General features: G+C 48.2%; 1 protein-coding gene across 1 annotated transcript; it reads left to right on the top strand.

Moving 5' to 3' along the window:
- Window positions 1-3,449: 3,449 nt before the first annotated feature.
- Window positions 3,450-16,328, top strand: MYG1 (MYG1 exonuclease). Its single transcript, XM_082212751.1, has 7 exons — window positions 3,450-3,649; window positions 5,534-5,646; window positions 8,505-8,664; window positions 10,167-10,316; window positions 11,439-11,561; window positions 13,192-13,373; window positions 16,006-16,328. The coding sequence occupies exons 1-7, from the start codon at window positions 3,488-3,490 to the stop codon at window positions 16,190-16,192; spliced, it is 1,077 nt and encodes a 358-aa protein (XP_082068877.1). The 5' UTR covers window positions 3,450-3,487; the 3' UTR covers window positions 16,193-16,328.
- The last annotated feature ends 1,266 nt before the right edge of the window (window positions 16,329-17,594 follow it).

Here is a 17,594-nt window from a genome sequence, read left to right as displayed (position 1 = left end):
GATCATTTCACTTGAGTGATTTACTTACATATTATACATGTCTGCTCAGAATTAAATCCCACTGAGTTTAGTGGGGCTTACTCTCCCAGGCAAGTAGAATAGGATTGCCACTTCATTCTCTTTGGGACAAAGTTGAGCTGCTCATAACCAGGTTTTTAAAAGCAGATTTCCTGGCTGCACCAATTCCCTGTTATATACCCCACAAAGAAGAAGAAAATCCAAATGTAGAATCATAGAGTTGGAAGAGACCACAAGGGCCATCGAGTCCAACCCCCTGCCAAGCAGGAAACACCATCAGAGCACTCCTGACATATGGTTGTCAAGCCTCTGCTTAAAGACCTCCAAAGGAGGAGACTCCACCACACTCCTTGGCAGCAAATTCCACTGTCGAACAGCTCTTACTGTCAGGAAGTTCTTCCTAATGTTTAGGTGGAATCTTCTTTCTTGTAGTTTGGATCCATTGCTCCGTGTCCGCTTCTCTGGAGCAGCAGAAAACAACCTTTCTCCCTCCTCTATGTGACATCCTTTTATATATTTGAACATGGCTATCATATCACCCCTTAACCTCCTCTTCTCCAGGCTAAACATGCCTAGCTCCCTGTACACAGAACTTTGCTTCACTCTTGCACCGGTTGTGGTGGTGTCTCCATAGGAGTCTGTAGTTCTTATATACTATACAGTGGTACCTTGGGTTAAGTACTTAAGTCGTTCTGGAGGTCTGTACTTGACCTGAAACACCACTTTAGCTAATGGGGCCTCCCGCTGCTGCCGTGCCGCTGGAGCTGATTTCTGTTCTTATCCTGAAGCAAAGTTCTTAACCCGAGGTACTATTTCTGGGTTTGCAGAGTCTGTAACCTGAAGTGTCTGTAACCCGAGGTACCACTGTATAGCGACAATTCATTTAAGAACCTGCCTTAGTTCAGTAACTTAACAGACACAGACACAGTAAAGGAGCACTTCAAGGATATTTTCAAAGATGCAACATGCCTGAAGATGAAAGCAAAGAAGAGTTTCTGTCCCCAAAGAAGGTGTTTCAACATGCTTTGGGAAGTTTCTTTTAAACACTGAGACAGCGTGTATTCTAATTGGATGGGGGGGGGCTGTGGGCTGAGATTCCTGCATTGCAGGGAGTTGGACTAGATTAAGGTTACCATATTTTTTTCAATGAATCCGGGGACAGTTTTCAATTTCCTACTAAATAGTTGGATTTTGTCAGGGGACTGATTTAAAAAACCGGGGACTGTCCCCATGAAACGGGGTCGTCTGGTAACCTTAGACTAGATGACCCTGGGGAAGCCTTTCAACTGCACAATTACACACACACACACTTTAGCACAAGGTTATTCAAAATCACTGCTATCTGCCATCCTCATTTGTACCAAACATTAGAAAATGGGGAGAAGCATTGCCAGAAGTCCCTGTTCCACTCTGCATGAGCAGGAAATGCTTTGTTTGGTCTGCAGACTGTCTCGCTCATCTAGAGGGGTGAAAACTGCCTTTTTTGGAAGGAGGTTTCTCAAATTGGGAAAGAAAATGCAGAAGAAAAAGAATAAAATGTTTGTCCCCTAAATATACTTACACATGGTTTCTATTTGTGTTCAGGAAGGCGGGTGGGTAGGACAATTACTGCTTTAAAACAACAACTCAACAACCTTCACCCTTCCTTAAGGAGGGTCACAACAAGCCTGTGAGGTAGGATAGACTCATAGCTGTCAACTTTCAGATTTGAAAATAAGGGCTTAGCAGCCTCAAAAATAAGGGATCAGCAGCCACACCTGTCCCGGGGACAGTCTATGGGATATATAACAATCCGGGATAGCAGCGGGAAATGGCGCTGGAATAAGGGAATTTCCCGCAAAAAAGGGAAGGTTGACAGTTATGGATAGACTGAGAGGGAAGGAGTGACTGGCCCGAAAGTGAGCATGTGCAGCGGAGGGAGCATTTGAACCCAGGTCCTGTGCAAGACGACACGCAACCCACCACAGTGGCGCATGTGTGCGTGTAGCTTGGGCTTTAAACATTTGAGAAACGTGTCTCGAGACCATGCCTGGGCGCTCCTCACGTTACTTTTCCGAGACATGACGAAGAAGCATTGCGAGGCTAATGGCTTCAACTCCCAGCCCGCTTTTTCGTTGTTTAGTCATTTAGCCGTGTCCAACTCTTCGTGACCCCCTGGACCAGAGCATGCCAGGCACTCCTGTCTTCCTCTGCCTCCTGCAGTTTGGTCAAACTCATGCTGGTAGCTTCAAGAACACTGTACAACCATCTCGTCCTCTGTCGTCCCCTTCACTACTTGAAGAAGTTGGTTCCAGCCTTATGTCGTATTCATTAGCCCGAGGGAGTGGACTCTCGTCCATAAATTCATGCCACAATGAATTTGGTAAGTCTCTTAAGGTGCCACAGAACTCTCTCCTGATCTGGCTGCAACAGATTGATAGCAGGGGTAGCCAGCGTGAACTACATTTCCATCATCCTTGAGCATTGGCCATGCTGGCTGAGGATTAGGGAACTGTAGTTCAAAACATATGGAGGCTGCCTCACTGATCACCCTTTTAAAGGATAGAATTATTGTTGTTTAGTCGTTTAGTCATGTCCGACTTTCCGTGACCCCATGGACCAGAGCAAGCTAGGCACTCCTGTCTTCCACTGCCTCCTGCAGTTGCTGGTAGCTTCAAGAACACTGTCCAACCATCTAGTCCTCTGTCGTCCCCTTCTCCTTGTGCCCTCCATCTTTCCCAACATCAGGGTCTTTTCAAGGGAGTCTTCTCTTCTCATGAGGTGGCCAAAGTATCGGAGCCTCGGCTTCAGGATCTGTCCTTCCAGTGAGTACTCAGGGCTGATTTCCTTAAGAATAGATAGGTTTGTTCTTCTTGCAGTCCATGGGACTCTCAAGAGTCTCCTCCAGCACCAGAATTCAAAAGCATCAATTCTTCGGCGATCAGCCTTCTTTATGGTCCAGCTCTCACTTCCATACATCACTACTGGGAAAACCATGGCTTTAACTATACGGACCTTTGTTGGTAAGGTGATGTCTCTACTTTTTAAGATGCTGTCTAGGTTTGTCATTGCTTTTCTCCCAAGAAGCAGGCGTCTTTTAATTTCGCGGCTGCTGTCACCATCTGCAGTGATCATGGAGCCCAAGAAAGTAAAATCTCTCACTGCTCCATTTCTTCCCCTTCTATTTGCCCGCTTTTTCACCCCTCCATAAAATCCCCCTGATGGTTCATCCCCAGCAATATTTCCCAAACGTGTAGTCGTTATTTCTGGACTACAAGTCCCATCATCCCTGACCACTGGGTCTTGCTAGCTAGGGATGATGGGAGTTGTAGTCCAAAAAAACAAACAAACAGCTGAGACCCGAGTTTGGGAACCAGGAGGCAAGGACTTCGTAGTGCGCTTGGAGTCTCAGAAATACGGTAGAGGCGGGCGGGGCGAGCGTGGGGGAGGCAGGAAGCAAAGCGCCTTCCCGGGCCGGCGTCCCATCGCTATGCGCATGCGCCGCGTGTTGTCTGGGCTGCCCCGCCTGACTCGCAGCCTCATGCCCGGCCCGAAGCGCCCCCGACCGGCCCGCATCGGCACCCACGGCGGCACCTTCCACTGCGACGAGGCGCTCGCGTGTTTCCTCCTGCGGCTGCTGCCCTCTTACCAGGTACGCAGCTGGGGGCTTCTTGTGCACGGGCCGCTTACTCCGAAGTAACGCCCCCCGCGCACGTGTGTTGCGACCTCCTTAATCCGGTTCCGATTCGGAAGCCTTTTCGGATAGCCTCCATTTCCTCCCACACCCGAGATTCAATTCACATGTGACGTTCCACCCCCGTGTTGGGTTCTTGCAGGGCCTGATCTTGGGACCCCCAGCAACTGCGTGGATGCGGCAGCCTGCACGCCACGCAACGCCCCCGGGCAATGCACTTGCGCAAATATTTGAATTCCTGAGCTAATTGCACCAGCCGTGCAATTAGAATGAGTGTGCATTGATGTATAAATGGGGGGTCGCGGGGGGGGGTGTCCTATCCTGGTTGTGACAGCAGCGTGGAGATGCGATCTTTAGCTGTTCGGTATAAATGCACGTGGGCGTAAATCTCCGCTTGCGTATGTGTAAAACCTGGAGGTAAATAGCAGGGAATGTAGCTTGTTTGGTTTGCGGTATTTTATACAGTGGTACCTAGGGTTACATACGCTTCAGGTTACAGACTCTGCTAACCCAGAAATAGTACTTCAGGTTAAGAACTTTGCTTCAGGATAAGAACAGAAATCGTGCTCTGGCAGGAGGCCCCATTACCTAAAGTGGTGATTCAGGTTAAGAACTGAACGAATTAAGTACTTAACCCAAAGTACCACTGTATCCTTCCCTTTGGTCAAGACAGCAAAAGCAAGCACAAGTTATTAAATTGTAGTTCTTACAACTCCTGGGCGGTGTGAGTGGCCATTCTGGGTGTAAAGAGAATTCCACCAGCACCATCACAACACTTTCCCCAGGTCGGATCCAGGAGCAGAATAGATGGCAATGCCCAGGCCAGAAGGGCAAGGCAGTTTTTCCCTTTACATCCACGTGTCTATTTATACCTGACAACTGAAGATCACACTCTGTGCAGCTGTTGAAGTTCACCAAAGCTACACCACAATAAAATTTGTTTGTCTTTAAGGTGCCACAAGACCCTGTACAGTGGTACCTCGGTTTAAGAACAGTCCTGTTTACGAACAATTCCGTTTACAAACTCCACAAAACCCGAAGTAGTGTCCTGATTTGCGAACTTTACCTCAGTCTAAGAACGGAAGCTGAATGGTGGAAGGGCACTGGCGGCGGGAGGCCTCATTAGGGAAAGCGCTCTCGGTTTAAGAACGGATTCAGTTTAAGAACGGACTTCCGGAATGGATTAAGTTTGTAAACTGAGGTACCACTGTAGTTTTTGTCGCAATTAATTTGTTGCAAACCACACCAAGTCCTAATAGCATAAAGGCAGGAAGCAGGAGCATTGTGCGACTGGAATGGTGTTGGTTTACTCCCTGCGGAAAGGCAATTTGAGGATTTCCATCTTACTAGGACTTGGTGTATTTTGCACTTAATTAGAATTCTGCACCAGGGAACCTATATAGATTGTGCAAATTTTCAAGTAGTTTTGCGGTTTCCATAATTTATACAGCCTCTCCTATCAAGCTTTGGAGGGGGCTGGGGACAGAAGTTGGGGGGAGCCCTCTCCTTGCTTTCTGAGATTTCACCAGGTGTTGCGGAGATACTTTAAATACTGTCTTCAGTGTTGTGAGAGCTAGAAACTGTTCACTGTTAGGTTTTTAAAGCTATCATCATGCCAGGAACACACACCTCATGAAGATCAACTCAAGGGCTTGCATATAGGAGCAAATGGTCCCAGTCACAGCTGTTCATCTGCTTACCTTGTGTACCTTTTTCACCTGAAGGCACCAAGGAATGGTGAAGGGATAGAGATCAGAAACTGCAAAGTGGACAGCCAGGAATAGCACTGGGGCACGTTTTGTTTCACAGCTTTTGTTTGTTTTTGCCCTGCTGCGCCCTCAGGATGCAGAGATCATTCGGACACGGGATGCTCAGCTGCTGTCAGAGTGCGATGTGGTTGTGGACGTTGGAGGCGAGTATGACCCTCAAAAGCATCGCTACGACCATCACCAGAGGTACGGTTGAATTCCTGCAGCCTTTCCTCCCAGTGCTGCCAGCTTACCCTGGCAGTGGACCTTTCAAATCACTCTTTTTTAAAAATGATGTTTTTATTAAATCTTCCAAATCGTTACATAACTCCAAACATATACAGTGGTACCTCTGGTTGTGAACAGGATCCGTTCCGGAACCTCGTTCGCAACGTGAGCAGAACGCAACCTGCATGTGTGGGTCGCGATTCACTGCTTCTGCGCATGCGCGTGACATCATTTTGAGCGCATGCGCGAGCGGCGAAACCTGGAAGTAACCCGTTCTGTTACTTCCGGGTCGCCGCAGGACGCAACCTGAAAAGATTTAACCTGAAGCAAATGTAACGAGGTGTGACTGTATCTCGTTTTTTTGTCACACATTTTCTTCTTGACTTCCTGTCCCTCCTTCCCTGGTGGTGGTGGTGTTATTTATTATTATTATTATTATTATTATTATTATTATTATTATTATTCCCCCTTAAGAGCTGCATTAAAACACATCTATACAGTCAAACCTCGGTTGCCGAACATAATCTGTTCCGGAAGACTGTTCGACTTCCGAAACGTTTGACAACCGAAAACTGAAAGTGGAAGCCTCAATACAATACAATAGGGAAACTCAAAACGGAAGCTGTGTGGCACATTCAGCTTCTGAAAATCGTTCGAAAACCGAAGCAGTTACTTCCAGGTTTTCAGCATTCAGGAGCCAAAACGGAGGTGTTCAGGAACCAAGGTTGACTGTATTTATTTTCTAAGCCCCCCCAAATCCATTCTCCACATTCTTCCATTGCTCATATCTCAAATCCTGCACATGATTTCATAGAAGAATGATAGTTTGATCAGTAATCCACCAATGGCTTCCATTCTTTTATGAAGATATCATTTTGTCCTCTTATTTTAGCAGTCAGTTTCACCATTTCCACGTAGCCCATCGGTTTTATAAACAATTCTTCCATTGTGGGGAGTCTCTTTGTCGTTCCATTTCTGCAGTTCTAGCTGCAGTTGTTGCGTACATAAAAATGTTAGTCAAGAGTGGTGGTGTTTTTGAATCTCCACCCCTATTATCCCCAACCAAAAGGATTTAGGTTTTTGGGGAATGGTCAATTTCAACATCTTTTTTCAATTCATTGTATATCATTTCCTAGAAACCCTTAGGCTTCGGAGCTTTCAAATCTACTCCTATCCTATCTAGTGCTGCCCACCACTTTCTCATCTGCTGTGCAGTCCATGCAGAACCGAAACATGAAAGACAACAAGCCCAGGAGCAAAGAGACAGGAAGACATCATGGACATCATGTCCTAAATCAGGACAGAGAGCCTGTGGCCCTCCAGATATTGGGCTCCATCAGCTCCAGCCAGCACCAACAGTGGTCAGGGATGATGGGAGTTGTAGTCAAACAACATCTGGAGGGCCACAACCTCCCCATCTTTGCTGTAAGAGGCTCAACCCTAACTAAGGAGAGTTCTGTAGTGGAGAAAACCTTGGTAACTTGGAAAAGTTGTGCAAACTGACATGCCTATTTAGGTGCCCCTAATTCCCTTTCACATTCTACGTTTCCTTAAACAGCTTGTTCCAAATATATAATGCACTTCCCTCCTTACAATATTCCAGTTGCACTGCTGTTTCCAAGAGTTGCCCATTAATGTTGTTGTTGTTTAGTCGTTTAGTTGTGTCTGACTCTTCTTGACCCCCTGGACCAGAGCACACCAGGCACTCCTGTCTTCCACTGCCCCCCTCAGTTTGGTCAAACTCATGCTGGTAGCTTTGAGAACACTGTCCCACCATCTCGTCCTCTGTCGTCCCCTTCTCCTTGTGCCCTCCATCTTTCCCAACATCAGGGTCTTTTCCAGGGAGTCTTCTCATCTCATGAGGTGGCCAAAGTATTGGAGTCTCAGCTTCAGGATCTGTCCTTCCAGTGAGCACTCATTCTTATCCTTAAGAATGGATAGGTTTGATCTTCTTGCAGTCCATGGGACTCTCAAGAGTCTCCTCCAGCACCAGAATTCAAAAGCATCAATTCTTTGGCGATCAGCCTTCTTTATGGTCCAGCTCTCACTTCCATACATCACTCCTGGGAAAACCATAGCTTTAACTATACAGACCTTTGTTGGCAAGGTGATGTCTCTGCTTTTTAAGCCACTGTCTAAGTTTGCCATCACCTTTCTCCCAAGGAGCAGGCATCTTTTAATTTCGTGACTGCTGTCACCATCTGCAGTGATCATGGAGCCCAGAAAGTAAAATCTCTCACTGCTCCATTTCTTCCCCTTCTATTTGCCCGCCTTTTCACTCCTCCATAAAATCCCCCTGACGGTTCATCCCCAGCAGTATTTCCCAAACGTGTAGTCGTTATTTCTGGACTACAAGTCCCATCATCCCTGACCACTGGGTCTTGCTAGCTAGGGATGATGGGAGTTGTAGTCCAAAAAAAAACCAGCTGAGACCCAAGTTTGGGAAACAGGAGGCAAGGACTACGTAGTGCACTTGGAGTCTCCATTTCTTCCCCTTCTATTTGCCAGGAGGTGATGGGCCCAGGTTGTGTCATCTGCATAGCTTAGGTTGTTGATATTTCTTCCGGCAATCTTAATTCCAGCTTGGGATTCATCCAGTCCAGCCTTTCGCATGATGAATTCTGCATATAAGTTAAATAAGCAGGGAGACAACACACACTAAGTGCAGTAGTTTGTATATGAAAGCGAGGGTCTCCTAGTTTTGGGTCTGGGGCCCTGGGAAATTTCCATCTCCTTGTGGTTGGTATGATTTGCTTGGAAAGGGGAGTGTTCCAGGCTTTCCTCCCTCCTTCGGGTTCTTCTTTATTGACTCTCCCAGTCCCTCCTTGTTCCCACAGGTCATTCGGGGAGTCCATGCACAGCCTGAAGCCAGATAAACCTTGGCAGACCAAACTGAGCAGTGCAGGGCTGGTTTACACCCATTTTGGCTCTGAGATTTTGGCAAACCAGCTGGGCCTCAAGGAGGAGGATCCTGTCGTGCGTGTGCTCTATGACAAGGTACTTGCGTGTGTGAGACCCCTTCCCAACATCAAAAGCCTCTGGAACAATGGGGGAAATGAACGAACTCAACCGCTTGGCTCTTGCAGGGATGCAGAACCTGTTTTTAATGCTTTTAATGTTGAATGCTGTTTTTAATGTTATAATAATAATAATAATAATAATAATAATAATAATAATAATTTATTTATACCCCACCCATCTGGCTGAGTTTCCCCAGCCACTCTGGGCGGCTCCCAATCAGTGTTAAAAACAGTACAGCGTTACATATTAAAAACTTCCCTGAACAGGGCTGCCTTAAGATGTCTTCTGAATGTCAGGTAATTATTTATCTCTTTGACATCTGATGGGAGGGCGTTCCACAGGGCGGGCGCCACTACCGAGAAGGCCCTCTGCCTGGTTCCCTGTAACCTCTCTTCTCACAGTGAGGGATCCGCCAGAAGGCCCTCGGAGCTGGATCTCAGCGCCCAGGCAGAATGATGGGGGTGGAGACGCTCCTTCAGGTATACTGGGCTGAGGCCATTTAGGGCTTTAAAGGTCAGCACCAACACTTTGAATTGTGCTCGGAAACGTACTGGGAGCCAATGCAGATCTCGCAGGACCGGTGTTATGTGGTCCCTGCGGCCACTCCCAGTCACCAGTCTAGCTGCCGCATTCTGGATTAATTGCAGTTTCCGGGTCACCTTTTAATGTTTAATGCTGTATTGTGTTTTTAATATTCGATTGGGAGCCGCCCAGAGGGGCTGGGGAAACCCAGCCAGATGGGTGGGGTATAAATAATATATTATTATTATTATTATTATTATTATTATTATTATTATTATTGCTGGGCATCTCCACCCCTCCCCGGCTTGAGGGTCCTGCAAAAGATCCTTGGTGTATTCCAGAGTATTCTGGGCCAAGGTGGAAGAAGCGCAATGCACCCCACATTTCTGAATTAAGACAGGAGGTACATTTCGCTCTTGAGGCCAAAATATTTATTTTTAAACAATGAAAGAGCCAAGAACTATCTGCCTCGGGTCCCCTTTGTTCCTGCACGAGTCACTGTTTTGAACATGCAATCTAACTCGGAGGCTGTGTGCTCTAGAGCACCGTCAGGTGGAGCCAATACAAAACGCCAAATGAGGGCATCACAGCAGGACGTTGTTATTAAATGGGTGCAGAGCTAGACTTGGGTATTGCTATCTGATTGTGGCCACAATGATTGGGGTGGTGAGATCTGGAGTCCCAACAACATCAGGAGGACCACAGGTTAGCCACCTTGGCTGTAGTGGCGGTGGTGGTACTGATCCAGCACTGCTGCAATATGCATATATCTGTGGGGCTTTCCCTTGATGCCCTTTCTGCTACATGTGACCTTGGGAAGTATCTGCCATGCCCCTAAAGTATGCAGGCACGGGGGCTGAATCTTACCTGGCTTCCAGCCTCTCTGTGATCCACAAAACCTACTTTTCCAGGGCAGGTCACTAAACTGAACTTTCTCGTTCTCTCCCTCCCTCTAGTTGTACGAGAACTTTGTGGAAGAGATTGATGCCATAGACAACGGCATCTCCCAGTGGGAGGGGGAACCTCGCTATGCCATGACCACCAATGTGAGCTCCAGGGTTGCCTACCTGAACCCCCGCTGGAATGACAAGGATCAAGACACCGAGGTAGGGATCTGAATTGTAGTTGTATTTTCCAGCTCTCTGTGTCCCCGGTAGGAGAACGAATGCTGTCAGTCATTTTGCACTCTGCACATGCTCAGAAACACTGGGCCCATAACCTGTCAGTGTTTGTAAAAAAAACAAAAGGGTTCTGACCTCCCTTTGTCGCCTCAGCCTGGTTCTTGGACCCTTTTCGGCATAAAAGAGTCCACGAGAAAAGTATCCTTGCAGAGTACTTTCTGCTTTTATTCTTAAAAGTCTTTCTGCAAAAGCGACTGACCAACTGTACATACATCAACACTACCAGCTTTCACTAACCAACCAACCCAACAACAAACTAACATTTCTCACTCTATATATACAACCCGGTGCTGGCCGCTGACTCAAGCTGACCTAGCTTTTTAAGCATTAAAGAAACCGTGACAGGAGTAAATAGACCTCCAAGTAGATTCAAGCATAAAATAATAAGACACATTTGTTAACTTGTGCCTTTCACTAAACGAGGAGCTGGTTCTGAATGATGGTGCTGCATCCTTAAGAACCACAGAGTGTGACCTCAGCGGTTAATTCTGGAGATCTATGGAAAGAACAGTTTAGATTGGCACCGGTGCCTCTTCTAATCTTCATGAAGCAGTTGTGAGTGGAGGGCCTCAAGGTGTTGTGCGAGTGCGTACCCCAGATTGGTCAAGCTTTGCAACGTCTCAAAGCGACCGGCAATTTGTGCTGGGACGTCCGTTCCAACTTCCCAAAGGCTTTTTCCACCCGTTGCTGCCAACTCGGGTTCAAGTACTCAGGGGCCTGGCACCGCATCTCAGCGCCCTAATCTCTTTCCTTGCTCCTTGTGGCATCTGTGGCCTGGTGTCTGCCTTCGCCTGACCATCACTGGCTAGGACGCGCCTCTCCTGCCCGCTGGAGCAAATCTCAGCTGATAAAGAGCAAAGAGGCAGCAGCAAGATTAAAAACCCGAGTCGTTGGCTTATCTCGAACGGTGTTGAGAGAGGTTGTCCAGGGCCGCCACTTTGCGCTCTCCAAACAGGCCAGTAGCTAAGGCATGTGTGGGGCGGGCTGCATGACCCGAGGGAGCGGTTCCACGTGGCTTCAGAGGAGATAATTTGCTTTGTTTCCCAGCCTGGTTTCCAGAAGGCCATGGAGCTGGTGGGCAACGAATTCTTGGACCGCCTCGATTACTACTACCGGGCCTGGATTCCTGCGCGCACCCTTGTGGAGAAGGCCATCCAGCAGCGCTTTGAGGTACCACTGCCAAGAGGAGGGATAAAGTACAGTGGTACCTCGGGTTACATACGCTTCAGGTTACGGACTCCGCTAACCCAGAAATATTAGCTCGGGTTAAGAACTTTGCTTCAGGATAAGAACAGAAATCGTGCAGGGGCAGTGCGAGGCCCCATTAGCTAAAGTGGTGCTTCAGGTTAAGAGCAGTTTCAGGTTAAGAACAGACCTCCAGAATGAATTAAGTACTTAACCCAAGGTGCCACTGTACTCTGAACACACCTCTGAATGTGCTTCCTTTCCCGTGAGATGAAATCTCTCCTGAGGTGGCTCCCCAAGGAGGAGAAGGGTGTACACTGCAATTTCAATTTCATGATGTGTGTACATCTTGCTGTGTGTTTGCATGAAGGGGAAGGACCATAGCTAAGTGGCTGAGCATCGGTTTTGCCTGAGCATCAGGGTTTAATTCCTGGCAGCTGCTGGTGGGATCCAGGAAAGTCCCCCCTGTCTGGAAATCCTGGAGGGCTGCTGCCAGTCAGTGTAGACAATACTGGCCTAGATGGATCAGTGGCCTGTGTTCCTTGCAGGTAGGAGGACATGGGTGGAAATGACTGGTACACAGTAGTAGTAGTAGTAGTAGTAGTAGTAATAATAATAATAATAATAATAATAATAATAATATAATATATTTATACCCCGCCCATCTGGCTGGGCTTCCCCAGCCACTCTGGGCGGCTTCCAACAGAACACTAAAATACAATAGTCTATTAAACATTAAAAGGTTCCCTAAACAGGGCTGGCTTCAGATGTCTTCTAAAAGTTTGGTAGTTGTTGTTCTCTTTGACATCTGGTGGGAGGGCGTTCCACAGGACAGGTGCCACTACCGAGGAGGCCCTCTGCCTGGCTCCCTGTAACTTGGCTTCTCGTAGTGAGGGAGCCGCCAGAAGGCCCTCGGCGCTGGACCTCAGTGTCCGGGCAGAACGATGGGAGTGGAGACGCTCCTTCAGGTATACAGGACCGAGGCCATTTAGGGCTTTAAAGGTCAGCACCAACACTTTGAATAGTGCTCGGAAACCTACTAGAAGCCAGTGTAGGTCTTTCAAGACCAGTGTTATATGGTCTTGGCGGCCATTCCCAGTCACCAGTCTAGCTGCCGCATTCTGGATTAATTGCAGTTTCTGGGTCACCTTCAAAGGTAGCCCCACGTAGAGCGCATTGCAGTAGTCCAAGCGGGAGATAACCAGAGCATGCACCACTCTGGCAAGACAGTCTGTGGGCAGGTAGGGGCTCAGCCTGCGTACCAGATGGAGCTGGTAAACAGCTGCCCTGGACACAGAATTGACCTGTGCCTCCATGGACAGCTGTGCCTCTTGCTTTCCACCCTGGCGGAAGCTCACTTTGCACCCTCTCCAGTTGTGGAGCCGTAAGCAGAGAGAGCACGTAATACTGAGGACTCGAAACTTTAAAAGAAATATAGAAACAGGAGAGGTTAAGACCTCCAGCGGCCTGATGGTGCCCCTAGGTTTTGCACAAGAGTCTGGAACAATCTTACCTGGTGGACATCTCTCACCTTCTTGCACATAGTCCTCCTATGTCTGTTGTTCAGGTGGCGCAGTTGGTGACTATGAATGACATGCATCTCCTTCCTTGGCAGGTTGACCCTAGCGGTGAGATTCTGGTGTTGGCCCAGGGTGGCTGCCCATGGAAGGAGCACCTTTTCAACCTAGAGCAAGAGCTGGGCGTGAAGAAGCCTCTCAAATTTGTCCTGTACACGGATCTGGGAGGCCAGTGGCGGGTCCAGTGTGTTCCTGCTGGGCTGCACACCTTCCAGAACAGGTGAGCAAGGACTCCGAAATGCCCCCCCCCCCACTTGTGTGCTGTATTGTGGGATGGGGAGAGCATTTTGAAATCCCATAGCTCGGGGGGGGGGCAAATTCAGGACACCATCTCTCACCCTTGCACCCTAGACTTACATTTTTATTTAATCAAAAAAACCCGAAAAACGAAGATCATAGCCACTGGTCCCATCACCTCTTGGCAAATAGAAGGGGAAGAAATGGAGGCAGTGAGAGATTTTACTTTCTTGGGCTCCATAATCACTGCAGATGGTGACAGCAGCCATGAAATTAAAAGACGCCTGCTTCTTGGGAGAAAAGCAGTGACAAACCTAGACAGCATCTTAAAAAGCAGAGACATCACCTTGCCAACAAAGGTCCATATAATTAAAGCCATGGTTTTCCCAGGAGTGATGTATGGAAGTGAAAGCTGGACCATAAAGAAGGCTGATCGCCAAAGAATTGATGCTTTTGAATTCTGGTGCTGGAGGAGACTCTTGAGAGTCCCATGGACTGCAAGATCATCAAACCTCTCCATTCTGAAGGAAATCAGCCCTGAGTGCTCACTGGAAGGACAGATTGTGAAGCTGAGGCTCCAACACTTTGGCCACCTCATGAGAAGAGAAGACTCCCTGGAAAACATCCTGATATTGGGAAAGATGGAGGGCACAAGGAGAAGGGGACGACAGAGGATGAGATGGTTGGATAGTGTTCTCGAAGCTACCAACATGAGTTTGGCCAAACTGCGGGAGGCAGTGGAAGACAGGAGTGCCTGGCGTGCTCTGGTCCATGGGGTCACGAAGAGTCGGACATGACTAAACAACAACAACAACAATTCTATCCCTTAAAAGGGTGATCAATGAGGCAGCCTCCAGATGTTTTGAACTACAGTTCCCATAATCCTCGGCCAGCATGGCCAGTGTTCAAGTATGATGGAAATGTAGTTCACGCTGGCTACCCCTGCTATCAATCTGTGGCACCTTAAGAGACTTACCAAATTCATTCTGGTATGAATTTATGGGCGAGCGTCCACTCCCTCGGGCTAATGAATTGAATACGACATAAGGCTGGAACCAACTTCTTCAAGTAGTGAAGTGATCACCTAAATGGGCGTCTGAGGAACATCAAACGTAAATCATAAAAACAAGATCCCAAGGAATCTCCTGGACTTCCGTCCACCCCTTTGTGGGTCCTAATTTAATCATTTCCTCCCGCATCTTCCGATCATTTCAGCATAGTCCCATCGACTCCATCTGCCATTGCCCTCTTCCTCTTCTTGTTGGGTATCATCCTTCCCATTTTCTTTGGATGCCCTTCCTAGAGCTAGTGTCACATGCTGGTCAGAGTCTTGGTCTATAACCTGGGAGACCAGGATTCAAATCCTGACTCAGCCACGAAGCTCACTAGGTGACCTTCAGCCAGTCGCCGCCTCTCAGCCTGACCTCCCTGACAGGGTTGTTGTGGGGGATAAAATAGGGAGAAGAACTCTGTACGCCCCCTGGAGCTCCTCTGAGGAAAGGCTGGTTATAAGCATGATAAATAACATTAGATTCAAAGCTTTGGGGTTGAATTAATTTTATAATGGATGATTTTAGAGTGTTGCTTGTGCTGTACTTTTGTACTGTTTTGTTGTTGTTGGCCACCCTGAGCCCGTTTTCGGCTGGGGAGGGCGGGATATAAATAAAATTTATTATTATTATTATTATTCCTGGGCTCCTTTGGCTGGGTCGGGACGATATGGGATTGGGGGCGCAATTAGTGCCAGCACCGTCCGTTAAGAGTTTGGGTGTAATCTTCGACACCTCCCTCTCCATGGAGGTGCAGATTGCAGCTATAACAAAGGCGGCATTTTTTCATCTCCGCCAAGCTAAGCAGTTGGCTCCTTACCTCTCTCACCCTGACCTAGCCACTGTGATCCATGCGACGGTCACCTCCAGACTGGATTACTGTAACTCCCTCTACGTGGGGCTGCCCTTGAGACTGACCCAGAAACTCCAGCGGGTGCAGAATGCTGCGGCGAGACTCCTTACGGGGTCCTCGCTGTGGGATCACATTCACCCAGTGCTGTACCAGCTGCACTGGCTCCCGGTGGAGTACAGGATCAGGTTTAAGGTGCTGGTTTTAACCTTTAAAGCCCTGTACGGCTGAGGATCCTCATACCTACGGGACTGCCTCTCCTGGTATGTCCCACAGAGGAACTTATGGTATTCTAACAAAAACATCCTGAAAGTCCCAGGCCACAGGGAGGTTAGGCTGGCCTCAACTAGAGCCAGGGCTTTTGGGGCTGTGGCTCCAATCTGGTGGAACGCTCTGCCACAAGAGACTAGGGCCCTGCAGGACTTGGCATCTTTCCGCAGGGCCTGCAAGACAGAGCTGTTCCTCCAGGCCTTTGCCAAGGCACAGCCTGACCCCCTCCTCTGGTAATCCTCACAGAACTCTAGCCCAGTGGTTGCCATTATTTTGATTTGAACTGATTTTATAATGAAATGATTTCAGAATGTGGTATTATTTTACTGTTGTTAGCCGCTCTGAGCCCGGCTTCAGCTGGGGAGGGCGGGATATAAATAAAATTTTATTATTGTTATCATTATTCTTTCAGTCACTCTTGGCTCTCTGGCTCTCCCTCCCCTCAGGTTGTCGCTTCTGGCCAAATGGTGTGGCTTGCGCGACGAGGAGCTCTCTCAGGCCAGCGGGATCCCCGGCTGCGTCTTCGTGCACTCCAGCGGCTTCATCGGGGGGAACCACACCAAGGAGGGGGCGCTAGAAATGGCGCGGAAGACACTGGCGCAGCAGGTCGAACCCGCCGCATGCAGCTCATGAGGCGCAAAGCCCCACACAGTTGGACTCAGGGGGGACGGGGACAGGTTGTGGGCTTGCCATAAAATTTGGTTTTTTTAATTAAAAAAACCCAGCTTTTTTGTATCTTTTGTGAGGGAAATTGTTGGTAGAATCAGAGGGGCTGGGGAAAACCCAGCCAGATGGGCAGGATATAAATAATAACATCATTATTATTATTACTACAGTGGTACCTCGGGTTACATATGCTTCAGGTTACAGACTCCGCTAATCCAGAAATAGTACCTCGGGTTAAGAACCTTGCTTCAGGATGAGAACAGAAATCGTGCGGCAGCAGGAGGCCCCATTAGCTAAAGTGGTGCTTCGGAACAAATTAAGTTCTTAACCCAAGGTGTTGTTGTTTAGTCGTTTAGTCGTGTCCGACTCTTCGTGACCCCCTGGACCAGAGCACGCCAGGCACTCCTGTCTTCCACTGCCTCCTGCAGTTTGGTCAAACTCATGCTGGTAGCTTCGAGAACACTGTCCCACCATCTTGTCCTCTGTCGTCCCCTTCTCCTTGTGCCCTCCATCTTTCCCAACATCAGGGTCTTTTCCAGGGAGTCTTCTCTTCTCATGAGGTGGCCAAAGTATTGGAGCCTCAGCTTCACGATCTGTCCTTCCAGTGAGCGCTCAGGGCTGATTTCCTTCAGAATGGAGAGGTTTGATCTTCTTGCAGTCCATGGGACTCTCAAGGACTGCAAGAAGATCAAACCTCTCCATTCTGAAGGAAATCAGCCCTGAGCGCTCACTGGAAGGACAGATCGTGAAGCTGAGGTACCACATTAATTATTATTATTATTAATAATAATAATAATAATAAGGGTCACCAACTGGGGCTAGTAGCGCATTTGGAATTTTGGGGAAGCATTATTGGGTGCCAGTCGCAAGACAACTGCAGTACGTGTGGTGGGGTATGACCCAAGACAAAATGGCGGTCACTTCTTAAAGAGAAGGAAATGAGACGGGATTACAAAAGGGTGTGGGCAGCCCCATTCCCCAACTGCTTCATAAGTCGGGGGGGAGGCATCTACATAAGCCGCTGCCCCCACAGTCATTTGTAGAATTTTTTTGCACCTCTCCACAGTTCAGAACGGATAGGAGGGTGAGCATTCCATCTTGCCATCCTATGAAAAATTTGTGGGCACGTTCAATGAAGGAGAGGCTGAGGCAGGGCCAATGGGAACTGAGCAGGAAGAGCAAACAGCTTCTTGTGCAGTGCAGATTTTTCTGGGTATATTTTACAGAGACTTTTGTGGGCACTGCAAGTATTGAAGGGGACACGGGGGCCTGTAGGTAAGAGGTAAACCCTCAAAGCTGCAGTAGGACAACAAATGAAAGCAAGCCTTTGGGAGCGGTTTGAAAGCTTCGCCTGCTCTTCCCAGAGTCT

Source organism: Podarcis vaucheri (assembly GCF_965113315.1).
Source record: "Podarcis vaucheri genome assembly, chromosome: 2".
NCBI lineage: Eukaryota > Metazoa > Chordata > Lepidosauria > Squamata > Lacertidae > Podarcis > Podarcis vaucheri.
Note: the sequence above shows the minus strand (reverse complement) of the source record. Positions and strands in the feature narration are given on the sequence as shown.

Coding starts and splice junctions, on each gene's coding strand:
- MYG1 (XM_082212751.1), top strand. CDS start 3,488: ATGCGCATGCGCCGCGTGTTGTCTGGGCTGCCCCGCCTGACTCGCAGC. Junction 5,647..8,504: donor CGCTACGACCATCACCAGAG/GTACGGTTGAAT, acceptor TTGTTCCCACAG/GTCATTCGGGGAGTCCATGC. Junction 8,665..10,166: donor TGCGTGTGCTCTATGACAAG/GTACTTGCGTGT, acceptor CCCTCCCTCTAG/TTGTACGAGAACTTTGTGGA.